This window comes from Anser brachyrhynchus (genome assembly GCF_964034855.1).
Source record: "Anser brachyrhynchus genome assembly, chromosome: 23".
NCBI classification, from domain to species: domain Eukaryota; kingdom Metazoa; phylum Chordata; class Aves; order Anseriformes; family Anatidae; genus Anser; species Anser brachyrhynchus.
This window is the reverse complement of record NC_137716.1, coordinates 5,952,388-5,980,372: the sequence shown is the minus strand read 5'-3', so window position 1 is coordinate 5,980,372 and position 27,985 is coordinate 5,952,388. Positions and strand designations below refer to the sequence as shown.

The window sequence follows — 27,985 nt, the reverse complement described above, 5'->3', positions numbered from 1 at the left end:
AATAAAATGATCACTGAAATCCATACATCAGAACCCTCGTAGAGCACCATATTTCAGAAATATATTTGAAGTGTATAGCTGTACCGAAGCTGGAGGCAGAACAGTCTGTGTTGTTTGATGATCAGACTCCCTGTGAGGTTCCTCAATGAACATGAATACTACCGAACCAGTCTAAATACATACTGGCTTTACATGGATGCTTGTGACGGAAAATACGGAGTTCCTATCACATTGTTTATTCCAGTTTTTGCTCTAGGTTTAGGCATTTGCTTTCAAGGTCGTCCTTGTTATGCCCAGCTGGTTCCTCACTCTGTGTGATAGAAATTTCTGACTGTTCCGTCTTTGTGTCATTATCAGCCAGCTCCTCTGCAGTCAAGGTGGGGCCATGCAGCTCCTTCACATGGAGGGTGGGATTGGTCATTTGCTCGGTCTCTTCTTGAGAGGCTGGTACATTGCTATCTTTGGGAAGCTCAGGGCAGTTGACAGGAGCTATCACCAAGGGAGGCTGAGGTAGGTCTTTCTGCAAATGAAGATCACAGAATGAAGAAAATCAGGAATTGTTACTGTTGTCAAGAGAGGTATTAACTGTATATAGAGATACACTAGAATTTATAAAAATGTATTCAGCTACATCCAGTTATCAAGTGAAATGGTCAGATCAAATGGTCACACAAGGTGAAGATAAAAGGCTCTTACTATTCTGCAGCACTGGACACATGCATAATGTTACCCTATTTTTGCATTTTAAAGCACACAAGAGTGTTTTCTTCCAGGAACTTGTCTAATAATTTTAAAAAACCCTGTAAGCTTTTCTTGTTCACTACAATTTTGGCAGTTTCATGTCTGCACAGAAAAAAAATACTAATCTTCTAAAAAAAAGGTTTTGTTTTAAACTGTTTGAATTCATGATTTCTAGTCCAAACTTTTATGATATAATTTTGTTAAGGCTAAGGAAGGGAAGGTATTGTTAGATAAGATGGTCCTAAGGAAATAAAAAACAACAACTTCCAAAAGCATGTTTGACTTTTTTTTTTTTTGGATATTTCATCGAATGCTTGCTATGCTATATATCTGCACTGTTCTTATGGTAACCTTGTATGTTAAAGCTCTAGCTAGTCACCTGCAATGTTTTTTTTTTCCCCCACCCCCTTTTCATAAGCTCCAAATTCAGATATGTGACTACAATGTATTGGCACCCTTCATATTATTAAAGTGTCTTTGTGCTAGGTTCCTAACACAGAACAGTAGTGACATGACTAAAGGATTTGTAACCCGGAAATACTGTTTCTCTAAATCAGAGTTGCAGGAATTTTTGAATTGTTATTTATAAGTGTTTCTCTGTAGAGGAAGAACTTGTGGAAGAACTTTTATTTGCTAAGATCCTCCTGGGTCTCTTGCTATCACGTGTCTACAAGAGACTGACAATGACTTTGATTTCTTTGACTGCAACCTTTCTGTGACATATTAGTAGTGGTTTTAGCCCCTATTTCTTGATTTATCAATTGTGATAGTTTTCCAGAAACACGACCTGTGTGAGGCATACAAAGGACTGCAATCTCGACTCAGCTAATTACATGCTAATTGACTTCCTGTAATAATAAGAAACAGTATTTGCCAACTCAACCAGTCCCATCAAAGTCTATGTTCTTACTGAAGAGCCATGAAAAGAGAAGCACTACCTTCTGTAAAACTTAAGGGACTATAAGCAATCTATAATGAACTGATCTAGATCTCTGTCTTCATAAGCTGTAGGCTACGAAAAGATATGAAGATAAATATTTTTAAGGAGTTACTTACCACAACAGTAATAATACTTTTAACAAAGATCAAACCAGTAAAAATTGCATCAGAATGAAGTAGAATAGACAGAGTCTACTTTACTTTTCACTAGTTAGTTTACATGGCCATTAATATTAAAGAAAGAAAATGAAAACATTACTGAGGTAAAAAAAGGGTGTAAAAAAAAGAAACAATCAAGCAAAACAAAAATCTTTGGTTTTGGTGGATAATACTACAATATTTTACTCAACTTTAATTCTAGTTAGGTTTTTATAATAATAGTATTTCTTGAAGACACTCATATCAAACTGGTATTCACCGCAAAGCCGCTGCCCGTCCAGAACATTGCAAGCTCCTTTCTCCAAAGAGCCACAGCAAAGCTCGTGATTAGAGTGCAGGGCACCAAGTAGAGGAGAGCTGGCTGGCCCATCTGCATCAATGCCAAGGCGACAAAGGTCACAAGAAGGCCTACGCCATAGGCTGGAAGGAAACAAAACCAGCAAGAAAAATTATTCAGATATAGCTCTGCTTAAGAACAACCAAATAATTAGCTAAATAAGCATTCTAACAGGAACTTTTTTTTTTTTTTCCAAGAAGTACATAAAGCAACTTCTCCAAAACCTTTTCTGGCTTCTAAACATAAGCATTATACATACACTATAAACTTGGACTGCTACTTTGAGATACTGCGGTCTTTCTATTGATAGTATGATGTTATGAAAGTAGCGTGATTGACCTACTCCATGCTGCGCAATTAAATCAATATCTTAAACAGTTTTAGAGAAGCAAAATATTTTCTCTCTCCTGTTATATTTATGAATTCAGATACAGACAATCATTTTGACCATTTTATTACATACTTGTTTGGTTTGGCTTTGACTGCTTCTTACTACATGGCAACATAACTGAAAAAACAGCTGTATAATTTATTATTTTGTCTCTAATTTCTGCTATTATTCTGCAGAAAAGCAGAATAGAAGCATTTAGGATTTTATATTGTAATTATTTTCAATTACATTTTCAGAAGAAGGAAGCTAAAACTACCTGATTTCTGTTCAGAAGTCAGATGATTGGAATACTCAATAGTTTTATCCAGTTCTTCAGATTTTTATTTATTTATTTTTTAATTAGTGACAGTTCTTTATATTTAACGGAAATATTTATTTTTGTGACCTAAGTCCATTGTCTCACACCTTAGCCCTGCACACTTGCAAGAGAAGTCTGGCTACGTCTTCTCTGCATCCTCACATTAGGTAGCTGCGGACAGCAAAAGAATTTCCCCTTTGCATTCTCTTCTTTGAGCATCATGTGCTTCAGCACCCAGCTATCTTGATGGCCTGCATTGGATTTACTCCAGCATGTCAGTGTCTCTTTTGCACTGAGGATCCCGAGTCCCTCTAGATATAGTATTCCAGATTCAGTCTTAAGTGCCAAACTGGAGCACTAATCACTTCTCATCCTGCTGACTCTAATTTTGCTAATACACTGCAGCATGTGGTTAGTTTTCATTGCTGCAATAACACTGCTGACTCTTCACGGATACAGAAATTGAGAGAAAAATGTTGTCAAGATGTTTTGAAAGTACCAGACAAGACAATGGTTTACTTTAAGAACCTATGAGAGGAAATTGTCTAAAATTTGCTATCCTAATCCTGCTTTAAGCCTCTAAGAATGTAGCTATTTTTGCAAGAATTTTTTAAGCAATTTCCTCTAAGTTAATGTCATAAACTGTAAATATTCTAAGATTTTGCTAACATAAATACAGGTTTACGTTTGCTGTGTTAAAAGTTAAGAAAGCATTTGTCAGTCACCTTGAAGTCCATGGTGTGCAACTCTGGATTCTAGAAACTAAAGTTTGAAATCAGTTTGGAGGTATTATATCCATTACAAAGTAATTCATTACATTGTAAGTCACAGATTTTTAGAACACACAAAAAGTAAAGAACAAAGTCAATATCCTTGAACCTGAATTTTCATATGCAACAAACTCAAAAAATCATTAATCAAGAAGCCAGAATGAGTAGCTAAGCACATATAAGAATACATGTAGGGGTTACAGTAAGACAAATCATGGTCAGAAGTAGTTCCCTTAATTTATGTCAGACAAGGCAGCTCAAGAAAATGATGTCAGGTAACTCAGTGATAGAAGGTCTACCCTTTAAAGTACAACAGTTTTATTTGCTTCATTATTTCTGTGTAATAATGAATGAAGCAGAATAATCAAAAAAACAACATAGCATGAGATCAATAGTAGGCTTTTGAAGTGACTCCTCTAGATATCGTGTTTAAATGTCAAACATACCTATTGTGCAGGCTACAAAATAGACTCTGGATGACTGGACCTGAATATCAAATCTATGACAGTAGGCTACCAGTAAACCTAGGAAAGGAAAGAACAATTACATTTTCAACCCATTTATGCATTGAGATAAATGAAAACCTGTATCTAATTATCTACGAGCTTTTAAGATTTTTTCAATACTTACTTTGGTACTCCACTGTTTAAGAACTATAACAGCATCATTCAATAAGCCGCACAGCTTACAGAAGTTATATAAATGGTTAATAAAGTTACCCTTAACTTAATTCTCTTTTTGTCAATATGCTTCTACCTTTCCCTCCTGTGGGAAGGATCCTTCTCCACCCTGCCCCATTTAAATAGTTTTTTTTTTCCATGAAACTTGTAGGAATATAGTTGTCTAAGGTTTTGCTACTGAATTTTGTTGAAACCAGGGATTGCAGAAGCTTTGGTTCTGTAGAAATCAAGGCTAAGCGCACAGTACTTTTTTTTTTTTTTTAAATAAAAGAGTTCTGGACTAAGATCAAACAAAGTAAGTTTCAAAGCAATGCACATTAACCTGTTTGTTCATGTATTTTAAAGAAAACAAAAAACAACAAAACAAGAGAGAAAAGAAGTAATTGCTCTGGCAAACTAAATGCAGCACAAGTTAACAATTGTACCACAGAAGATCATGCAGCTAGTAAAAAATAAGTTATTCACAGTAAGAGAATGCTGCTAGATGAATTGTCCACACTGTGTATGTTTTGTCACTAGAATGTGGATAATTCTCTTAATCTCAGATTATCCAAGTTCCTTAATGCTCCAGCCACCCTTGTGTAAGATTTAGTTCACTCCTAACTTTGAAGCTTGGAAATAAGTGATCCCAGGGAGACAGAATTAGAAAACAGGCAGAAGGGAGGTCACAGTGCAAATGGGAAGCACATCCTGAACTCCAATTACTGGTGAATTTCTTTTTATTTTCATGTGAATTGTCTATAACATCTACATGTACCTGGAGATGAGTTCTGGACCTTTTCAAACCAATAGCAACTGCAAATCTACTCTGCCAAGTGCTGTAGCATATTCAGATGCTCCTGTATTGGCACAGTACTGGAAGAAACATGGACAGAGCACTCAGTGGCAGCCAACACACACTAAAGGTGGAGACAGCTCTCTGATGACTGACCACATGACAAGAGATGGCTCCAACCCAGTGTTCTACTAATTGCTCTCATCACAGCCTGTTTTGCATTTTGGCAACCTATGAATGGGATGGCTGCAAGTGGCTTACTAGATTATCAACCTGACAAATTGGAAGCTTCATTTTAAGAATACAACCCATAAGAATTAAAGGTGTCTTCAAACAGGTAAATTTGATGCTGGAGATACAGGTAAGTAGAGAAAAGTGAGGTATTAACAATGGACATTCATTGTGTGAATAACAAAACAAAGTTTTGAGTGGTGAGGTATATGCGCACTCAAATCATGGGCAAATGAGCAAGCCATTTCCTCTATGATCACACTATTAAAAATGTTTATATTGTAACATTAGTTGCTGAATTAACTCTCCAGTTTTCTCTACGTTTCTTGGCTTGACTGCATATGAAACTCAACCATAAAATTAGTAGGCATTTAATTTCTTATTGAAAGAGTACATAGTGCAGAAAAAACAGAAAAGGTACACTTACAAATGTATCACGTTTATACATGTCAAATCAAACTTTCCACTTGAAGTGGAAGCAGAAGAAGAATAAACTAATATGACAGTGCAGTAAGTACAATTCTTAACACACTAAACAAGAAATACCTGGAACTAAAATGTCTCCAAATCCTAGGAGAGAAAAAGGCCTGTCACACAGAGCCAGTGGTGAGGAGTTCAGTCGTGGAACCTTCAGGACCATTGGGAGCTTAGAAAGAAAGACACATAAGCCTTATGAAAAACTTTCTTCTCTACATACTTACAGCAGAACTTGTTCCTGTATACTGGAACTGAAGGCTACAGATAGAGCAAACACATATATATATATATATACATACATATATATATACATACATACACACACACATTTTTATTTTTTATTTTTTACATTATACATATTTTTATTAAATATCTTTTACTAACATTACTGACAACAAAAAATACACTTAAGATGGGAATGAAGAAATACTTTTAAAAACAAATGGCCAAGACAACTTTTACTATGATGCACATCTCAAAATACTCTATCCTCTAAATAGTAATTTTTCCAATCACTTTGAGACTTGTTTTTTGCTGTACGTATTCTAACATTTCTGTTTATTATGTAACTTGCAGTGTTGAGGCACAGTGTGACAAGGTTCGGTGCAAACACACAAATTAAAGAAAATTTATTTTGCTTATGTTAGTGTTAAAATCATTGTATCTACTTATAGTATAATTATTTTTCTGTACAGTTAATTGTGCGTAAAACTTGAACTAAAAGGGGAGCAAAAGACAAGAGTAATTTAACAAAAACAGTTTTCCTACAGACTCACTTCATAATTATTTTCTACACTGTAACTCATCTTTTTCTATATCTCACCTACTTTCCTCCCCAACTCAGCCACACCATGTTGTACAGCTCTGTGCACACAGCTGGCTGTAGTCAAAGGGTATAGAACTGTTGAATTCTGACTTCTGTTTTCTATCTCCAGTTTGTGTTTCTCTCCTTTGCCTAGCCTCAGCTTTTCATAAAGCAACTACCAAAACTGGGGGGGCTGGAGGGTAGGAAAGAGACAGACATCATATACATTTAATCTCTTCAGGTTAAAATAGATAAGCTTCATTAGAAATTAGTTATATTTACAAATATGCTCACATACTTTCATGAAACTGAGCTAACCAGCTTCCTTTTACTGAAACTCTTTAAAAGCAATATAAAGGAAGACCAAAGCTATCATGAAGAGTCACTAAAAGTCTGCTTGGTCTTGTTTTTGTTGTAGATTTCCAGAGAGCTTAGGAGCGCTTATTTCCACGTAAAATTCTTTTTCGAGTGGCATATCCATTTCAGACCCATGGTCTTTGAGTTTTACAGAAGTTGAAAGCTTAATAGCTGGAAGTTAATGCCATACTTTCAGACTATGTATAATACCTTTTCATGAGTGGCAGAATCAGATGGGCCAGCAGCGACCTCCACCATTATACTCTCCCCAGTCTAAAGAAAAAATGGCAAATTTGTAAATCAACAGGCCAGGGATTATTTCAGAATACACAGCAAAATACGTCATTACATTTTGCTCGGTCAGCAGCAGGCAGAGAAATACTTTACTTACCTTTGTTAGAAAAGGTGTGATAAATACAAAGAATACATCATAGACAAAAAGAACCAGGAGGAGCAAGGTACAACCCTGTAAGAAGAGACAAGATACTTGGTGTGTACTTCTATACTATGCATTAGTTAGCAGCAGCATATATTCAGCAACTTAAGAGAATTCAGAACAAAAAATTAACAAGGACTAAACAAGTCACACTAATTTTTCCTCAATTTCTAAATATTTTAAATAGAAGAATCTCATTTTGCATGCAGCAAGAATATAATTCTCAGATACAAAGTTACATGTTAGTCCCTCAAATTCTTTATTCTGTAAAATCTGAAAATTATGTTAGGAGATACTAAAAACTTCTGCATTTTCTCTGAACAATACTAGGCATAGTTTGAAACAGTATCTACATTATCTCAGCCAATTTGTACAGGGGAACAAATTTATAGGTGAAGATAACTTGGAAAAGAGTTTGAAGAGCTGCCTAAGAAGCAACTAAATGACTAACACTAATTTTTATTTTAGAATACTGATTAAGTTCTGGAAGATTTGAAAATTAGAACATTGCATCCATCATATGTCAAATTTAGGGAAAAACAAAACAAAACAGTGGTAGAAGCTACTCATATTTGATTTCCAGCAAAATGACATTGAGAAGGACTGAAAAATCACAGCTGACAGATCTCCACAAACAACAGATCTTTATGAAGTAATCACATTTAGCAAAATCTGAATCATACGGTACTTCAGCATTTTTTGTTTTTAAATCAAAGATCTAAAACATGAAATCATCACCGCATGGAAGAGAAGTTCACTGGTACACAGTGCTGTAGTAGATAAAGTAAATCATTTTAAAGTAAACCAAAATGTAGCATCTTTTAACATCCATACCTTAAATGTAGGCAGGCGAATTGTTTTCAGCATGTAAAGACAGAAAGCAATTCCTAAAGCATCTTGCAGAACCCAGGCCCACCTAAAGGAAGAGAAAATTTACATTTTTACAGGAAGCAGTAGGACAGTCGGATCAAGCTCTGTTTTGTTTTCACTAAGGACATGCTTGGGGAAAAAAATAAAAAACAACAACCAAACTAAACCAAAATAAAAACTTTATTAAAAGCCCTTATTTGAAATCAACATTGTAGTCATCATGGATTCACAAATATGAAGTTGTACTTGACCAACCTGATAACCTTCTATAAGTAAATGACTGTTTTGTTATATGAGCAGCAGATACTGTTTATCTGGACTTCAGGAAGGCTTTCTATACAGTGTCTTCCCTAATATACCCAGAGAAAGATGTTGATACACAGGCTGGATGAGCAGACAGTGAGGTACAGGCCAGCTGAAAGACCAGGCCCAGAGGGTGTTGATTAGTGGCTTAAAGTCTAGTTGGAGGCCAGTAACCAGCAGTGTACCCCAGTGGTCCACATGGGGTCCAATCCTGTTGAACTTCTTCATTAATGATCTGGATGATGGGGCAGAGTGTACTCTCAGCAAGTCTGCAGATGACATAAAGCTGGGAGGAGTGGCTGACATACCAGAAGGTTGTACCGCCATCCAAAAGAACCTCAACAGGCTGGAGAGACAGGCTGAAAAGAAACTGAAGAAAGTGCAAAATCCTCCAGCTGTGGAAGAACCCCATGCACCAGTACATGCTGGGGGCTGACCTGCTGGAAAGCAGCTTTGCAGAGAACAGGCTGGGGTGCTGGAGGAACCCAAGTTGAATATGAATCAGAAATATGACCTTACAACAAAGGTGAATGATGCGTTAGGAGGGGTGTTACCAGCAGGCTGAGGGAGGTGATCCTTTCCCTCTAACTCAGCCTTAGGTCCACCTTAAGTATGGTGTCCAGTTCTGGGCTCCTCAGTACAAGAGAGAAATGGAGCTACTAGAGAGAGTCCAATAAAGGGTCACAAAGACAGTGGAGGGACTGAAGCATCTCCTGTATGAGGAAAGGCAGAGAGAGACAGGACTATTCAGCCTAGAGAAAAAAAAGGCTTGGGAGGATCTTATCAATGTACATGAATATCTGAAGGGAGGGTGCAAAGGTGCCGTACTCTTTTCATTGGTGCCAAGTGACAGGATGAGAAGTGACAAGCAAAAACTGAAACACAGAATATTCCTGCTTTCTACTATGCAGGTGAATGAACACTGGCACAGGTTGCCCAGAGCAGCTGTGGAGTCTTCCTCGGAGATACTAAAAAGTCATTTGGACACGGTCCTGGACAACTGGCTCTAGGCTGACTTGCCTGAGCAGGATGGCTGGATCACAGGACCTCCAACCTCAAACATTCCGTAATTCTGCAATTTTCTTTTTTGGTCCAAACTATCCATGTTTCAGTCTATCATCTAGCACCTAGACATGACATAGTTTAGAACAAGCTAATTGCCTTTATCCTCTTTGTTTCAATTTCTTCAGAGCAATCAAAGGGTCTTTGAACACGTAACTACCTCAGAGTGCAATTAACCCCACACACCAAGTTTTCATGCATATTTGCGGCCAGTAGCTGCTTTTCAAATTCTATTTTTTCCATGTCTGTAATCCTTTTCAATATCTGGATTTTTTTTCCATGAATGATTAGATTTATAATGCTGCTGAAAAAAATACTGGAGTTTATACCCATTTATTATAAACTAGTAGCATGTTGTGGTCTTGGCTGTTTAAAGAAATAAGTGAATAGAGAATAAAACTAGCTATGCTAAAACCTGTGGCAGGTCTATCAGAACATTTTTATCTCTCCCTACATACCTTGTCTCACATTTACAATACACACTGCTCTTTCATTTTAGCAACCATAAAAATGCAGCTATGGTTGCTGGTGGTACAGTCACCAACTAAGATCAGGATGGAAAAACAGATTAATTCTTGGTTAATACTGGTAAATAAGAATCACCTTATTATCATACTTCCTGATGGAATACTTCTTCGTATGCCAGTCTTAAAAGAAACTGGTTCAAGTTGAAACACTCTCCAAAGGAAACACACACAGACTGAATCATCCGCAGAAAGACAGATGTGCAAATCCTTTCAGAGGCTGCTAGTGGTCTTTTCCTTGGATAAAACACTGCTGAAAGCCTCCTGTCTAGGAATCTCAGTGAAGGGAAGAATTTTTCCCGGGCAAGTTTTTGCAAGTTAAGTCTAGAAGAATTAAAGCTCTTTGTTTTATTATTGATAGCTAGGATGAAACAGAAGTAGGATTTGAGATATAGAACACTAGTGTTTCCCTACAACTGCTAGGGACTAGATGCAGATGAGGCATTATGCTTCTGTGATCCTCTGATCAATACCTGAGTACCTGCTGATGAAGCTTTGTGCAAGACACTCAAGTCCGCTCCAGCTTTGAGGCAGAAGATTATGGGTTTTCCAGTCCAAATTATCACAGGTTGGAATGGCACTACAGTATTTATGTACTTCTCAGTCCAACACTGATTCCTTATTGCTCTAAAAGAAGTTCCAGAGTTGATGCTTTCTGGATTTCTGAATTTTGTCAGTGAATGATCTAAAGCCTTAACACAGAAAAGAGATCCCACAAAGGCAATAAAAGGCGTTCAAGACAAGAAAGACACCTTCAGTACTATCAGCAGAAACTAAAGCCAGCACTTCAGTTCTAACATGGAATCTGCGATAGAAACCTTTTAACTGAAGTGGTAAGAAGAATGAACATGCTATAATTAGGTACCATAGCAACACTGGACATAGCTCCCCTCAACTGTCTGAGTATGAGTAAATCATTTTCTAAAGATCCGACTATTGTCATAGATCTTGTTCTGTCAGAACAAATTCACATGTGGACCATCACCTAAAGAAATAAATTAGACAACTTGCATCCACACTTCTATACCACTTCTGAAAAGCTGTGTGAAACCAGTGAGATCAGAATATCGGCTGGGACTCCAGACACAGTGAAGCCTGAATTTTCTGGAAAAAAAAAACAGACTTAGTGAGAGTAAGTAACTCTCCTGTAACTTCTCTCTCTTCCTGTAACTTAGACCAATCAAAGATGAAGTACATCAAGAGCAACTATGAATTTTATGCCTAAGTTTCTAATTTCTTTCCTCTAACTCCTAGATTCTGGATAGGTTTAAGCTTCTACAGCTGTCAATAACATAGTATAACGTATATTACAGTCTTCTTGCACAGAAACTAAAATATACACTTACTGATCTTCGTTTCTGAAGATTCCCCAGACTACGCTGACAGAGATACAAAATACCGCCAACAGCAACATCCGGACCTGTGGACGCTTGTGAAAATAAGGCAAGTTGTTGTCTGGGATTCTGAAAGTGAAACACAAATAGGTACAGTTGTATATATAGTTGCCCTCCTCCTTTATAAACATTTTGAAATATGAAATCACCTTGTAAATCTCTTAGTTATCCTATACTATAAATTTATTTTTTCCCATTAAAAAACTTACAAGTTGTCACATACCTACACTTCCCCAAGGGAAATCTTCTTACAAAAGGAGACAGGCAACTGTAAAGTCCAATTGAGGCAGCCAGGCAGAATATTCCTATGATAACATAGACTGACAAATAAAAAGTAGTAAGTCCATGAAGGATAAGGTAAGAGATGCTTTCTTTCAAAGAAAAAGCCTGAATAAGGCTTAAATTTCATCAGTGAAAATTAAACACAGACTTCAAATAGTTGTTGATTAGATTTATGCTCTTTAAATATCTAATTCCAGGTCATTTTACTCAGGTACTTTATACAATAGCTACTTCAACAAATCAAAAGCTCCTGGCTAATATTTTTAAAGTAAGCTTTAAATCAGAAGCCAAAGAGACAATTTACAGTGAAGCGTTCATCTTCTCACTATTGGTACATGTGAACACTGTAAAGGAACACTTAAAATCACTCAGTAACAAAATGAATTAACACAGATGGTATGCATCTTTCACAGCTTCCTCAGAAATATGAGGATGGAAGTTTCAGGGTGTTAAGGTTGCACGTTAGTTCTTTAATTTGATAAAAAAGTAATCAATAGAAGCTTACCTTACGTATAAAGCTAAAAAATCAACTTGAGTAATAATAGAAAGAGTATATGTTTGAGAAATCCTTCAGTAAAAATAAAGACTTGCATCTTACACCTTTTTATCTACTTAATAGATTTTAATATTTGAAAGTGCTATGAATACCAAATCCAACCTTACTAAAGTAGGTACAGAGGTCTACCCCGAGGATTTTCTTAAAGGGTTTAAATCATATAGTGATGAGAAAAAATGGCAGAAGACAGCTGTTTCATAATCACTTCTACAGTAAAATTGTTCTTGAAGCAATGGCAGCCTAGTAGTATTGAAGATGTATTAATAGAAATACAACTGAAGAGTACCTAAGTGGTCATAGAAGAAATAAAGGAGGACCAGCATTGAGCAGCACATTACTACAAACACACAGATCATTATTGGAGTCACATCAACCGTTTCATCATCATGTTTCTCTGCCCCATCATCACGTTTGTGCTTCATGTATCGCCTGAAAGAGTAATATGGCTATAATCAGACCATTACTTCTGCAAGAAAATGTCACTGAAACTTCAGGAAGAGTTACATGGGCTTGGAAAAGATGACACTACACCAATACCTGCATGGATTTCCAGTCAAGTCAGTGGAATTCAACATTTTACATGGATGTATGAACACCAGAATAATCTGGTATAATAGTAATCACTAAGTTATTATATCAAGAGTATTATTTTTCATTCACTTAAAACTCTGAATCCTGAAAGTTCCCACAGAATACATTGCTGTCTTCAGAAGAAATCCTGATATCAGCTTGTGTAAAGTAAATGTTGGAAATGTGTAGAATAGACCTCCTCCCCACCTACTTGCAAAAAGTAATCACAAAATTTCAGTAAAACGTTCATAATAAACATCATGTTAACCATCTAATCAGTTTTACACTATACTAGTGAAATCAATTGCTATAATATTCATAAAAGACTTGTAAAGATGACTCTTTGCAAAAGCCCAAACAGCCTATTCCAATCCAATTTCCCTTTCAAGTTTTTCAAATGCTTGGCTTTTTGAAAAAAGGCAAAACACTAAAATACCGTACATGAAAATTATACACCAGACTCAAGGGCTCTCAGATATCACACTAGCATCTTCCCACTCCAGTTATAGTCTCCAATCCTCAGCTGCACTGCTACCAGGTTGTCTTTAGAGGACAACACCACCATGGTTCCCTCCTGCCCCCAACAAAAGTACAAGAAAAAATCTGGCACATTACATCCCTCATACTCACTTTTTCACATCTCTGCTTCCTGCCCAGTAGCCTCCAATTGCAACAGTCCCCACGGCCATGACAAATATAATCACCATGTTATAGTCCAGCACAGGCTCATTTGGTGCATACATCGCCCCTTTCACTGACCTGCCGAAACTCTGCAGAGGCAAGCACAGAACTCTAAGGAACTTGGTGATCGGTCTTCAGTTAGAACCACCCTGTTCTTTAAGTCTCCCAAATTTGTTTTTGATATTACTTTTTCCCACGAAAGGTATTTAAAAAAAAAAAATGCAGGCTATATGTCAAGGGAATGCAAAGAACACCTTCAGATATTCCAAATATACACACAATTTAATGAGACATCTTTCTCTGTGATCTAGAAGTGCTACAGACATTTGCAGTTCTGCTTCTGCAGAACCGTCTTGGCACAACCAGGTCTTCCTCTGCTGCCTCAGTTTAAGAGAAGATCCAGATATAATGATACTACGACAATGAAAGAGCTTGTAGCATATGAAAGAGTCTACATGCCAGTTTTCTTTTATGCCAGTAACATACTTGTGAAGTTAGCTTCCTGATCACACATGGCTGAGTTTCTTCCTGGTAAAGTGAACCAAGAAGACGCATTCCCCGCTGCCAACAGGTATTCAAAGTACACTGTCAGACTAGGAATATTCCAAAGCAAGGCTCCCCAAAATAAGTATAGGATAGACACTTCATAAAACATAATATAACATAACTGGATAAAACATAAGTCTTTCTGAATATAACTCTCTACAGAGCCAAAGCTCCTAAGATGAGCTTCACATACTGTTGATCAATGACTCATTTCAGATGGTAGGAAATAGAGTATTTAGTATTGAGCTTACCTTGCCAATATCTAACATATCAGAATAGCTCAGCAGAGCAACAGGAATATCAATCTCTTCATACTGACTCCTGTTACCCCCAGGAGGAACCTGAAAGACAGTTCAGATCAGGCAAAAATATATTAATTTCTGCAAAGACTACATCAAAAGGGTTAAAGTTTTGTTTCCTTTTAATTTGGAAAATATTCTAAAAAGGGACAAAAAAATCATTATAATCTAAAATTATCTTCACACAGGCAATCCACAGAAGAAATAACCCAAAACACAATACAAAACAGAAAAAAATACTGCTAATACATTATCAAAAATCTTAAACCAATTATAAAGATGCTGTATTGAGTCCACGTGTCAAGGGCTTTGTTGAGAGCCCAGCAGCTGCCCCAGGTCAGATCAGACCCAGTTCCAGCCAGCTCCAAAAGGGACCCACTGCTGGCCAGAGCTGAGCCATGAGTGATGCTGGTTTTGCCTCTGGGAGAGCACATTGCAGAACGTGAAAATACTGCTGTGCAATAGCAGCTGGGAGAGAGAGGAGTGAGAAACAGCCCTGCATACACCGAAGACTAAAAAAGTTACTAAAAAACTCCTTGGGTTGGAAAGGTCATTCCACAGACTAAAAATTATTTATTTAAAGAACAGGAAGCAAAACATTAGGACTTAATCCTCTCATCTCAGGGAGGAGAAGAGACTGCAGTAGGGTCCATGCTCGATTGGTGCTTGGACTGCTTTTATTCAACATTTTCATTGTTAGGGTGAAAAAGTAAGGTGGAGTAAAATCTCCAATTCTGCAGATGATATGAATCCAGGCAGTCAAATATACCAATCCTGAAGACCTCACCAAACCAAATGAGTGGAAAAAGATGGCCAATTCACTTTAGCACAAATATAAAGTAATGCAACTTGGAAAAAGTAATAAACTATGCTGGTATGTTCCTAAACTCTGAATTGGTGGTTACCACTCAGAAAGAGATCCTGAAATCATTAACAGTTCTCTGAAGTTAGTGGCTCAATATGTAAAGACACCCAGAGAGGTCAAGAACCATAGAATGGTTTGGCTTGGAATCTTTTTGATTCCAGTATTTCATATGACATGAGGAAAATTCTAAGCCCCAGACTCAATGTTACAGGGGCTCCATGCAGCACTCTGCCTACTTAAATTAGTACATCCTCTTGTTTCATTAATATTTTCTTCATCTGTATTATTTCCACACATAGCTAGGCAAGGCAGGAAGATACATAAAACTAAACAACATACGTGTGTGTATTTAAAGAGGAGCAAATACCAGCAATAAGCACTGAAAATAAGACAGTACCTAACACTAGAGGAGCATCAGTAATCTAGAAAGACAGAAATAGACTTACCAGCCTCTCTCTGCTAACAATCAGCAGCCCACGAGCTCCATTTATCTGAGCAAGCCTCACTTTCTCATAGAAGGTGCAATTCCCTCGCATCACCATGGGGATTTGATTATTAAATCCCCCATCAGGTACATCAGAAGGAGAACACAAAACAGATGCTGTCTGATCCTGCAGCTGCAAGAGTGACTGAAAAGAAAAAATATTTTTAATTTTATATATATATATATATATATATAAATAAAATCAAGAGCAAGAAAGCACAGGGTTTCTAAAACACAATTTAGAATTTACAAGTAACGAAGTGAGAGTATTCTCAGAGAAGCAACAGTGTTGTTCTCTCTGTAGGCAGAGCAGGCGAGGTGGGGGGGTGGCTCTGTAACAGAAGGGCAGGATTGTACAGAGCTTGTAAACTGATGGCAACACAGCTGAGGGCCTCTTAGTAAGGATTAAGGGAAAAGCAAACAAAGCAGATGTCATTGTGGGAGTCTACTGGAGACCACCCTGCCAGGATGATGACACTGATGATTCTATAAGGAACTAAAGGCCTTTGTCCTTAAGGTTGACTAAGTTCTCTAACTGCCTTTGTCCTTAAGGCTGACTTCAACTTGCCAGATGTTAAGTGTGAACACCACACAGGTGATACAACAGATCCAGGAAATTTGGAAAGCCTGTTGATGGTAACTTCTTGGTACAGGTACTAAAGGAGCTGACTAGGAACGGTGTCCTCCCAGATTTGTTGCTTGTAAACAGAGCGGGTCTCATGAGCGAAGTCATGTTAAGTGGGCACCTATCACCAATGAGTGGGGAAAAAAGTCATCAGCTTACACAGCTCCGGATAACACAGAACACACGTGACAGTTTGTAATTATTTATTCCTAAACTTAACAGAACTATGAACTTACCGAGGAAGCACTAAAAGCCATCTTTCAGGATATCAGGAAGGTCATGTGGTATCTTTTTTGTATCACACTAACACAAAAGCTTCTTTCCAACCACAGGTAAGTTCTATTCTCATTTAATTGATCATGATGTGCAAAAGAAAGATTTTCGTCTTGAACCTGAAATAGTTGTTACTCTCTACATGCTGCTTGGAAAGGAATACCACCATCACAGCACTGTCTAGGGAGATCTTAACAGATTGAAAATATTTTTCAAAGCACAGCAAGCAAATTAGGTGTTTCATATTCTACTAAATCCAAAATAGGAATTAGAAATATCCCCTATAACAAAGGCATATTTGAATATATTCTTTTGTTATTACTTAGCTAGGTACTTACAGCTTTACCCAGATCATGTGGCAAATGGGCCCACTGCGAGTTGAAGAGGATACAGTAGTCTTTTCCTTTGCTGCTCCCCTTCTCTGAAAGGACATGTACCATCCCATACTCGCAGTACACCTGAAAATATAACAAAATTCAATACAAGAAGTTTGGGTCACATGAAACAGCAGAAGTAATGGGTATAACTTGCTGTCAAGTAGTCTGCTTTTTAATTAAAGAAAAACAGACGATTCTACAAAGTTTCAGGGTCTGTGCAGGGAATACAGTGGAATTCGTTATCACTTCCATCATATTTCAAACAAAGAATTCAGATACGTAAGGCAGATTTGCTCCTACAAAGGAACTGGTCAAAGAATCAAATGAAGCCTCCCTGAATATGGTTATAAGAACAACAGTCCCACCACCAGGAGATTCTGCTCCCTCCCTCTTCCCTCTGTGCCACTTTATGTCACACTGACCTTCAGTGAAAGGAAGCTGTGGGGAGCTGGGGGTCTGCCTCTTCTTGCACATAACTAGCGACAGGACTAGAGGAAATGGCCTCAAGTTGCACCAGGGGAGGTTTAGGTTAGAAGTTAGGAGACATTTCTTCTTAGAAAGAGCAGTCAGGCATTGGAACGGGTTGCCCAGGGAGGTGGTGGAGTCACCATCCCTGGGGGTGCTTAAGGAAAGGCTGGACATGGTGCTTAGGGACTAGCCAAGATCTGACCATTGCAGTCCTTGTAGAAAGCTTTAAATGCTTAGTTCACATTCAAAAGACTTCTTGTCCTGCTTTCTGAACAATTCACTTTTGAGTTTTTCTTTTTTTAAAATTCAAATGCACTAGTCCAGATCAATGCCTCTTTGAAGACAGAAAGTCTTGATCTTTAACTACTGCTTCAGGCCTTCAAGCACTTAAGTTTCTCTGCAAGAGGACAGTGAAGCACTGCTGCCTGGTAATAGACTATAAAAAGATTATGTACATTGACACTGCACTGCTTGGATGAACTCATAAGTTTCCTGAAGAGAGGGCAAAAGCATGCTTTTGATTTCCCATCACATGGCTGTGGTGGGCTGACCTCAGCTGGCAGCCAAGTCCAATTGATCATTCACTTTCCCCCTCCAGCATTGGGGAGAGAACGAGAAGGGCAGAAGTGAGGAAAAAAGTGGCAGGTCCAGATAAACACAGTTTAATAAGCAGAGGATAAAATGGGGAAAAAAACCACAACCAAAACCAACAACAGCAAAGACAAGTGATGCAAAAGCAGCCACTCACTACCAGCAGACCAAAGTCTTTTATACCCCTGTGCTGAACTCCTCCAAGCCAACTCATTTCGTCTTTCTACCAACTGCCTTCATGTCCTACTATCCCCTACCCAAAGACCCAGCTCCTCTGCTCCCATTCTTCCTTGGCTATTTTTCCTGTCCAACGCTCCTCCAGCAGAGCTTTTCCAGCAGCCTGTATATTTACAGGATCCCTCTCCTATGCAGATACCCTAAAACCTGCCTCGCCATCTGAAGCACAAGAGTCATTTGGAAGACTCCTTCTCTATTAAACCTGGGTGAATCGAAAGATTTCAAGATTACTAGAGAAAAAAATATATACTATCCCTAACAGCACTGCTGTACTGGCTTGGAGTCTAACAATTTTAGATAGAAAGGTGTTCACGGATGAGCCTGTCACATCTCGTTCTAACATTCGTACGTTAAACAGATTAATGGTTTGATAACGATACGCTTTTACAAATACATCTTACACATTTGTTTCTCCAGGTAGCTGCTGAGAAACACGATGACAGACACCTGGAAACAAAGCTGAATCTTAATGTGCTTGTACTAAAATTCATGGAAAGAATCCCTCAGACATTTCTCCCCATTTATTTCAAACCTACTACACGGATGCTACGCTGCACCCTTGGAAACACTCGCAGTGAGCATGCTTTCTGGAACACTTTGAAGAATTGTCTTTAATCGTAAATGAACTCCGAATTGCCTGGAGAATAAATGATACCATTTCACTGCAAAATATCAGCAAAGCGGTAAAAAAAATCAACCCAAAGTATGCGGGATGTAGAAATATTTGATCTTTAGCTCTTTTGTGTATAATTAACTTTGGATAACTGATGCAGCAACTTTATTCTTCAGTGTTAGTGTTCATTTGGTTCTCTAAAATCTACCAGATTTGTCCTGAAGTGTGCTGGGCACAGCGGGCTACACTGCTTATTTCAGAGCTGATTAAAGGTTCCTTGACAAAAGTGCAAGTTTCAAGATACGGCTACACTGGGAAGGGAGATACCACCATGCAGAATAGTGGTGGAAAAAAACGTATTTAGCAAAAGCAACAAGAAAAATAAACACCTATTTGTCACAGCGCGCTTCTTTAGCTCATATCTGAGCTATCTAACCACAGCACCTAAACCACTTTCATTTCAACAAAAGGAAGCATCGCTAAATAATAGTTCACAGTCATTAGTATCTTGAACTTGTCTCGCAAGAGTAACATGCCACAGAGACCCTAGTATAGATATAGCAACAACCAGAACGAGAGTGTTTCCTGCTTATTGTTACAGAAGCTGTCTGGGTTTAAAAAGGACTGCTGTGGTTTAACCCAGCAGGCAGCTCAGCAACACGCAGGCATTTGTCCCCCCGCCCCAGTGGGATGGGAGAATCAGAAAAAGGTAAAACTCATGGGTTGAGACAAAGACAGTTTAATAGGACAGAAAAGGAAGGCAAAATAATAAGTAATAAGAAGAATAACAGAATATAAGAACAAGTGGTGCACAACACGATTGCTCGCCAATGCCCAGCCAGTCTCCGAGCCCCAGGGCCCCCTCTCTGGTCAATCTCCCCAGGTTTATTGCTGAGCATGACAACGCGTGGCATGGGATAACCCTTTGGCCAGGCTGGGTCAGCTGTCCTGGTTGTGTCCCCTTCCAGCTCCTTGCGCACCTCCAGGCCTCTCGCTGCCAGGACAGCATTAGAAGCTGGAAAGTCCTTGACTTCGTTAACTTTCTTCCTAGCGACTGATATGGTGCTTTGCTTTGGATTTAGGATGAGAATAACTCTGATAACACACCAGTGTTTTAGTTATTGCTGAGCAATGCTTACACTATCACATCCAAAACCTGGACAGCTCGGTTTTGAGTATCACACGCACAGCTGCCTCCAAATGCTTCAGGCAGTTTTGCAGGTGCTAGCTACCTGCAGGAGGATGGCTTTATGCATTTGAAAAACCATCAGCTTGTACAGTTAAAGATCTGACATTTATAACAGAAACTACACATCTTTAAGAGGAGAGAATAGGTATAGGGTGTGTTGCTCCATTTCCATTTATATGGCCATTACTGGAACTCAGTGAGAATCCCCAAGTGGCACACTGAAGACAGCAATATGCAATTAGGCTTTCTGAGCAACTCAATGGTTCTTAAAAGAAATACTAGGGGAGTAAAAGGTTCCTATTGTGAAGCACTCAAAACACTTTAGAAAGCCGTGCACTTGTGTGCCAACAAACAAGTAAAAATCATGGATGATGGGAATTAAATGGAATACGATCAGGGCTAAATGCAGAAGAAGGTGTAAGGAGTTACAGATTGTCCACGGAGGACAGAAATGAACGGGGATTAACAAACATTTTTACAACGCAATTATCACTTAGCATCAAAGCATAGTTCTGGAGTCTGTTAACAACCACTTCGATCCTGTTCTCATTCTCTCCCACCTAAGGAGAGCCAAGGGCATTAGAGTTTCTTTTTTTCAGCACTGTAGGGCTTTGATGCTTCCAGTTTTGTTTTTGTTTATATCACTAGGCATTGCATTGCCAGAGTAAGTTCAAAGCAGTGAGGTTGATGCACGGGGACAGCGGCAACCTTTGTTATTGTTCACAGTTCCTAGAGATCACTCCATATCCTGGATTAACCTATGAGAAAACAATCTCCTGTACAGATCCTGTACAACCTTCCCACAACCCCAAAAAGCACTTTTCCAAGAGTTTGGATCTCAAGCCCAGCCTCTTTCAAAATCTGCAGAAAAAAATAACAGCTGGTATGATAAACTGTTTTTATGGTTCTTGCTTCATACAGTACATATGATTTAGAAGACTATGACAAGCTTAAAACCGAACAGGCTTCTTGGACTCAAATAGCAGAAGTGATTTCTTCCAGCTAAGTGGGGAATTATCCATTTTCCGTATACGGATAAAGAATATTTGTATGGTAACAGAACATTTACAATCAGACATCCATATCCAGATATCCACACAAGCAAGATTTCTGCAAAGTTGGCAACCTGCTAGAATCGTGGCTTTCTGAAGCCTGTCCTACAATCAACACAGTTTACAATACAAACCTGCAAAACGAGGTGAAGGTTCTCACACATCAGAAGCATCAAGTCTGAGGGCACAACTTAAGAGGCAGTTGAGCCTATCTATTAGTTTGTGGCACTACAAGGGCACACTTGTTTGCTCTGAACCTCAGACCCTTACGTGGTCTATTTCCTGCATTAAAAGAGCAGACCACCCCCCAGATTTTGACGGGTTCCTTTCTGCCATGTTGGTGAACTAACGCAGCTTGCAGACGAGCACCAGGGCCTTTAAGTTAAATGACGGAAGAAGGTGGAGAAGAGGAACTCAACTCACCAAGTTTCTCAAGAAACTGCAACGTGAGCAACTGAGCCAACCTGGCAGCTCATTCTTACTGTTTGTTCGTCTCTGCCATGTCTCCAAACTCACCTGGGCACCCCACACACCTTTAAATATCTAAACCTTTGGTTTTCCACAGAAGGAAGAGTCACAGCTGGACAATACAGTCTGTATAACTTTAAGGGAGTACATTACATGCTGAAAGCTTAAGACAGCATTGAAAGGGGCAGTTTATACTGTAAGGAGGTCACACAAGTCTGGATGTACATAGAGAGGTTGTTTTACAAGACAGGGCTATAAATTTGTACGGCAGTATCTAGAGGAGATGTGACTTATTCATGACCCCCCTCTGATTTCACAGCCTTCACAGTTCCGGCAGCTTAACAGGCTGGGGAGCGAGGCTCGAGTCAGGTCACTGAAATAATCAAAACTAAGAAAAACAAAACTTAAGGATTAAATTTGCCACTCCAACAATACAGTTTCTAGCATAATCTAGTAATGCTAGCAGAAAAGAATGAGGCACACCATGGTACAGGTATAGCAAGTTATTACTTTGTCCTTGCCTTAGGGACACTGGGTTCATTGGGTTACATCACAGGCAGTACCTTGGTCTGTATAAATATATGGTTATATCTTGGTCTGTATAAACATATGATGAGTAGAACTAGCACACAGTAAATACACACAACTCATTGTAGGAGCTGTCAGCTTTGTCCCCCTGGAATAATCCCATCCATCAGCTTTGTCCTCCTGGAATAATCCCATCCATCAGTCACTTGTACTCACTTTAGTACAAGTGCATCACAGCACTCTTCTCTACCTCAAGCTGAGGATGAAATACTAGTTAAAACTCCTACAGGCAAGTACAAGAGATGTAAAGCACTGTAAAATCAGAGCTCTTCAAATAGTTTTTGAAGAGGCCAGCTTGGATACCTGAAACATTAGTAGCTTACAGTAGGTAAGTGACGGTGGTCACTTTTTCAAAGCTGATGATGAACTCCATGCCAGACCTCAACCCCTTCTTATACCTTATTATTTGTGGACCTCGTGCTAGCACTACCAGTGCATTTGAAGCATTATTAGGAACTGCAAAACATACAAGGCAGGTGAAAAATGAAGAGGAGAAAGTATTATGCAGATGTAAGAAAGAATGTATGTTAACTAGTAATCAGCTCATTCTGTAACTGAAGATCACTTGCAAGGAAACACTAAGGAGACAGGTAAGAGGGAAGAATTACACCATCATATTAAGATGTTGCACTAATAAGACCCAAGAAGAAATGCTGCTCTACAGAGTACCTAGTAAGCAGTTAAGGTATCTTAGTGACACTTTCAGAACACAGAACACCTGAGCTTAAAATACACAAACTATGTACCATGCCACAACACAATAGCTAAAAATCCATTCTCTCCTGCATCAGGATTACTTGCACGATTTGTCACATGTGTTTGTAAGACCTGGGAAAGTTTGCCCCACAAAATGTATTAGTACAGAAGAAGAACGCAGGAATCAAAGCGACCTATGGGTTCAGCAGAAGCCCCCTTTGTTTTACACCGGCTGGTTTCTCAGACTCACCGGTTGGGATGACCCCAAAGCCAAAAGCCCCCCCTGCTGTGGAGACCCCAGCCCCAAACCCATCTGCCTCCCTGCATGCAGTCCCCAAGGGGCTGCCTGGAGGAGGCTCTGGCTGAGCAAATCCACCACGCTTTAAGAACAATAAGGAACACGCTGACATCCGCGGAACAAAGCGGTAACACACAAACACTGATGGATCACAGATAGCACACCCCACAGACTGGGGGGGGGGCTGCGGCCGCGGCCCCTTCCCGTTATCCAGCGGCTGCCCCTATCCCGACAGGGCACCCCCAGCACCAGAGAAAGCCCAGGGAGCTCTCAGAGGCCGGCACCGATCGCTCACCTGAGGCAGAAAGAGGAGGAGGAGCCGGGCCTGGAGCCGGGCCCGCCGCGCCGCCATCCCGGCCCCACCGCGCCGCCGCCCGCTTTTGTTTCCGCCCGGGCCAGACCGGGCCCCTTCCGCACCGGTTACCTAGCAACCCGGACCGGAAGTCCCGCCCCGCGCTCCCTGGCAAGCCAATGGGCGTTTACCCGGGCGGCGGCGTCACTTCTGGCGGCGGCAAATGAAATGGCGAACGTCGGCGGGGGTGGCGGCGGCGGTGGCGGCGGCGCGGGCAAGATGGCGGTGAGGAGGGGGCTTCGCCGCCCCGGGGGGCGCCGCGCTCCTGGCGGAGGGCGCCGCGGCCGCGCTGGGCAGGCGTTCCCCTCGCTCCGCGTTCGTCCGTAGCTGCCTCGGGGTGATTTCCGTAGCGGCGTTGCGAAGAGGGTCGCGTAAAAAGCGTATAAGGAACCGGGAGGGAGGGCGGGCTGCGGGGGGCTCCTCTTTAATCCAGCTCGCCTTCGCTCCTTTCCCTTAGGATAAGGAGAAGAAGAAGAAGGAGAGCATCTTGGATCTCTCCAAGTACATCGACAAAACGATCCGGGTGAAGTTCCAAGGTGGGAGAGAAGGTGAGGCGGCGCCGGGCTGGGTCCGGACACGGATGCCCCCAGCGTGAGGTCCTCCGTGCACCCTGCCATCTCCTCACGTCGTGATTTGCTTCTCTGTCTTCTGGGGTTTTCTTCTTCTTTGCCGCTTATTTTCAAGGAAAGGCGATGAATAACGGTTGCTTTCATTCGTTATAGTTTGCTATTTATTGGTGCGAAGCTTGTCTCTGTTAATCTTTCTGTTAATCCCCTGGCTGCGATTCTATCTCTGTATTTCATCTGGGCACTTTTTTTCACCTTCTGTTAGTTGTCTTGTTTCTTTTTCCTGATCCTTCACGTTTCAAGGGTGCTCTTAAAGCAGCAAAGAAACGTTCTTAGGTGTTATGATTCACACGGCTGTCTTCCCTCTCATCTCTTAACTTGCTAAAAGTTCCTGGAGTTCTTAAATTGTTTCAATATATTTCTATGTTTCTCCATCACTTCTAAAGCAGTTATGTTTCCTTCCTTATTTGCTCCTGTCGTGTTTAGAGCTATCCATCCTTGAGCAGCTGATAGTGCCACCTGCAGGGCGCCTGTTTGTCTGAAAGCTAACAAAATGCTGCGTGGGAGGTGCTGGGCATAACCTTTGCAAAGCAAGCTCAGTTTTAAAAAATCTATTTTAAAAGTCTAGTAGGCCCTGATGCTTACAGAATTTTGGAAGTTATTTGTACTGTACTGTTAAATGGGGGGTGACTTTTTTGGTAGTTTTTGAGCAATTTATAATCCTGTTGAATCTTGGTTTAGATTTTTTTCCTCAGAAAAATCACGCTATTACCTTTATAATCTTCGTATAACATCTCAGATACAGGATTCTGTTCCTGGGTTTGGGCTGGTAGCAATGATAGTAATGCTGATAATCAATTATTTTTCAACACGAGAGATCTGTCTGTGTAGTCCTGCAATTTATTTAGTGACAAGTTCTGAAGGTCCATGTTCTGTTTTAGAATAGAGCCATTGACTGTCTGCAGTGCATTCCTATAATGCTAGTGCTTATGCTGAAAAGATTACATTCCAGAAGGACACCTAGAAAATGGATTGTCTGAGGAAAAATATTAAAGCTTTGCCTCATTTCTGATGATCTTCTGCAAGGGATCTCTGTTATTTATTTACTTATTTTATGTTGTGACTTTGTATTAATTTGTTATGCTGAGATATTCTTAAAATGCTCATGAAATTGGCTGAAAACTCAAAATATTCTTTAAGGCATTAACGCTTTTGTAATTAGTTGTAAAAAATGGAATACAACACAGGCTGGGTTCTCACAGTTCTGCATTTTGATAACGTGTGCTGTTTAATATCTGTCACTCTCTTGATTGCGTCCCTTGAGGGAGGGAAGGTATCTGGAGAACTGAGCATGTTCTCAACCTCCTGTGTTTCTGTATTCCTGCTTTTGGTCTCTAATCATTCTTTTGTGTGTGGTTTTTAATAGCAAGTGGCGTCTTGAAAGGATTTGACCCTCTACTGAACCTTGTGCTTGATGGTACCATTGAATATATGAGAGGTAAGTAATACGCTACCTCTGTAAAGCATCTCCCCCCCCCCCCCCCAATGATTTGCTTAACAGAAAACTTACAGCTCTGTGGGTGAATAACCAAAAATTGCAGGTTGACATCACCTATCAGAGACCTGTTGACAGGAATGAAGCATGAATGGATGAAATAATACAGGTTAAGCATGCTTTCTGTTGTAGAGCATTCTTGTTAGTCTTTGCTTGAGCTCCTATATAACTCATTTGGTACTCCTGTCCTCTAAAGCTGGAATGAAGAAGTGTTCCTCTTCAGATAGGCAGTTGCCTTTGACCTGGAGGGTTGCCAGTCTTGCACAAAGCATGAAAAGCATTTTTTTTTTCCAGCAATAATTAGTATTTTACAATCTTATAAACTGTATTGTAAATGCACTCTCTGTATTCCCATGAAACTAAAGCCTTCTATAGCTTCTTAGAGCTAATAGAGCTGTGATTTTTTTTCATAGAGTTATAGAATATTCTGAGTTGGAAGGGACCCGCAAGGTTCACCAAATCCAACTCCTGGCTCTACACAGGACAGCCTAAAAATCAAACCATATGTCCAGGAGCATTGTCCTTCTTGAACTCCAGCAGGCTTGATGCTGTGATCACTTCTCCAGGAATCCTGTCCTAGTGCCTGACCAACCTCTCAGTGAAGAACCTTTTCCTAATACCCAACCCGACCCCTGCCCCTGAAGCAGCTTTATGCTGTTCCTCAGGTCCTGTCACCCCTCCAGTCCCCATCATGAGGAAGCTGTAGGCCACCATGACGTCTCCCCTCAATCTACTCAAAGTGTTTGTCTATAAGGTCATTTGAAATGAAATCAGGATCTTTTTTTTTTCTTCCTCTCTTTTTTATTGTTTGTATCTGTGCTTTTGGTTAGGTGAATTAAAGGGCCTTTGAATTTGTTAGAAGATAAATTTGCTGCTTTGAAAACTAGTAAAACAATGTGCTGAAAATGTCAGACATTGCTGCATCATTTCTGTAGTCTTGTGTGCTCGATTTAAAAAAAATAAATAAAAATGCTGGGAAATCCGGAAAAATAGCATGTCTGTGCTTTTTGAAGTCGATGGAATTTGGTTTATCTTCCTTATGTTGCCATTGTAACTGTGGATCTCTTTTTCAGACCCAGATGATCAATACAAATTAACAGAAGACACGCGTCAGCTGGGACTTGTGGTCTGCAGAGGGACTTCTGTGGTTCTTATTTGTCCACAGGATGGCATGGAAGCAATTCCAAACCCTTTCATTCAGCAGCAAGATGGCTAATGGCTTTGTGCTATCTCTGAAGACTTCAGGGGTACAAAAATTGGAGGAAACTCAGTGTGTGTGAAGCTCCCTGATTTGGGGGAAGAGTTTGAACATGTGTTTGTTAATGTGAAAAACAGTCAGCTTTTATTTTTGTGGTTTTCCATAAGAAGTGCAGGATAGGGTGCGGTGTGCGAGAAGTAAGTTCTGATTTTTTTTATTTTTATTTTTTTTCAAATAAATCTGAAGCTCTACATTGTGTAGAGCTGACAGGAGAGAATATGCTATCTAGGAATTGTCAGAAATCCTCTTGATATTGTGAATTTTGAAACAACCACATTAAAATTAGTAAAGAATGCCCCAAATATTGTTTATATGTTGTGCATTTTTAAATATATTACAATTGTTTTTAAACTAAATGAGCCTGAATAGATTAGAACATGTTTTTCTTCCTCTTAGTTTTCAGGACTCAGCTGGGAAGCATTTTGCATTAGAGTTTGGTCTCTTTCCTGCTTGTTCCAGTGCATGCAGGAGAAGTACTTTCATCATATGCTACCTTTACACCTCTACAAGCTACGTAGCTAAGAAATTTTCTAGCACTTGTTGCAGATCTTTTGGGCTGTGGTCTGTGTAATTGGAAGGCTCCCACACTTTTACAGGAAGACTGAACTAACCTGTCACATGATTATCGTGTCTCAGCTGATTGATAGATTGATATGAACCTTATGGAAGTGTCTGTTTGATAGCTGAAATTTTAGAGGAAGAATGTTCAGTTGTAGGCAGCGTCTGGAAATACTGCTGATTTTTATATAACAAGCAGAACCACGAGGGGATGGCTGTAATAATTTGATTTGTAAGTAAACATTTCTTTTATACTTCAAATAGCGAGATTTGAGGAGTTGTGAGTGAATAAATACAAATTAACTTGTTTCTAAATGTCTGTTTGTTTGAAAAAAATGGTCTACATCTGCCATTGCAACTCTTCCACACCTGTAAACCTACAAGACATT

At 39.6% G+C, this 27,985-nt stretch overlaps 2 protein-coding genes across 4 annotated transcripts; one reads left to right on the top strand and one right to left on the bottom strand.

Annotated features, from left to right (window-relative positions):
- Positions 1-41: 41 nt before the first annotated feature.
- Positions 42-23,758, bottom strand: SPPL2B (signal peptide peptidase like 2B). Of its 3 annotated transcripts, none has more exons than XM_080566208.1 (15): positions 23,603-23,758; positions 17,069-17,188; positions 15,795-15,977; positions 14,436-14,525; positions 13,588-13,727; positions 12,674-12,816; positions 11,773-11,869; positions 11,502-11,618; positions 8,231-8,312; positions 7,352-7,426; positions 7,171-7,233; positions 5,868-5,967; positions 4,082-4,159; positions 2,099-2,259; positions 42-520 (listed from the first exon to the last, which is right to left on the bottom strand). In XM_080566208.1, the coding sequence occupies exons 1-15, from the start codon at positions 23,657-23,659 to the stop codon at positions 236-238; spliced, it is 1,791 nt and encodes a 596-aa protein (XP_080422334.1). In that variant the 5' UTR covers positions 23,660-23,758; the 3' UTR covers positions 42-235. The 3 variants fall into 3 exon arrangements, with proteins under 3 accessions (XP_080422334.1, XP_080422333.1, XP_080422335.1); XM_080566207.1 differs by lacking the exon at positions 23,603-23,758 and adding an exon at positions 18,031-19,778; XM_080566209.1 differs by lacking the exon at positions 23,603-23,758 and adding an exon at positions 18,031-19,783 and having other exon boundaries at positions 381-520; positions 2,031-2,259.
- LSM7 (LSM7 homolog, U6 small nuclear RNA and mRNA degradation associated) lies at positions 23,753-27,911 on the top strand. Its single transcript, XM_080566290.1, has 4 exons — positions 23,753-23,884; positions 24,117-24,207; positions 25,652-25,723; positions 26,854-27,911. The coding sequence occupies exons 1-4, from the start codon at positions 23,828-23,830 to the stop codon at positions 26,994-26,996; spliced, it is 363 nt and encodes a 120-aa protein (XP_080422416.1). The 5' UTR covers positions 23,753-23,827; the 3' UTR covers positions 26,997-27,911.
- The last annotated feature ends 74 nt before the right edge of the window (positions 27,912-27,985 follow it).

Excerpts from the sequence above, each read along its gene's own strand:
- SPPL2B (XM_080566207.1), bottom strand. The coding sequence starts at position 18,156 with ATGATCAATTGGACTTGGCTGCCAGCTGAGGTCAGCCCACCACAGCCA. Across the intron at positions 11,870-12,673 it reads TTTCTTCTATGACCACTTAG|TCTATGTTATCATAGGAATA; the intron begins GTACTCTTCAGT and ends TTTATTTGTCAG. Across the intron at positions 521-2,098 it reads GGACGGGCAGCGGCTTTGCG|AAAGACCTACCTCAGCCTCC; the intron begins GTGAATACCAGT and ends CTTCATTTGCAG.
- LSM7 (XM_080566290.1), top strand. The coding sequence starts at position 23,828 with ATGGCGAACGTCGGCGGGGGTGGCGGCGGCGGTGGCGGCGGCGCGGGC. Across the intron at positions 23,885-24,116 it reads GCGGCGCGGGCAAGATGGCG|GATAAGGAGAAGAAGAAGAA; the intron begins GTGAGGAGGGGG and ends CCTTTCCCTTAG. Across the intron at positions 25,724-26,853 it reads TACCATTGAATATATGAGAG|ACCCAGATGATCAATACAAA; the intron begins GTAAGTAATACG and ends TCTCTTTTTCAG.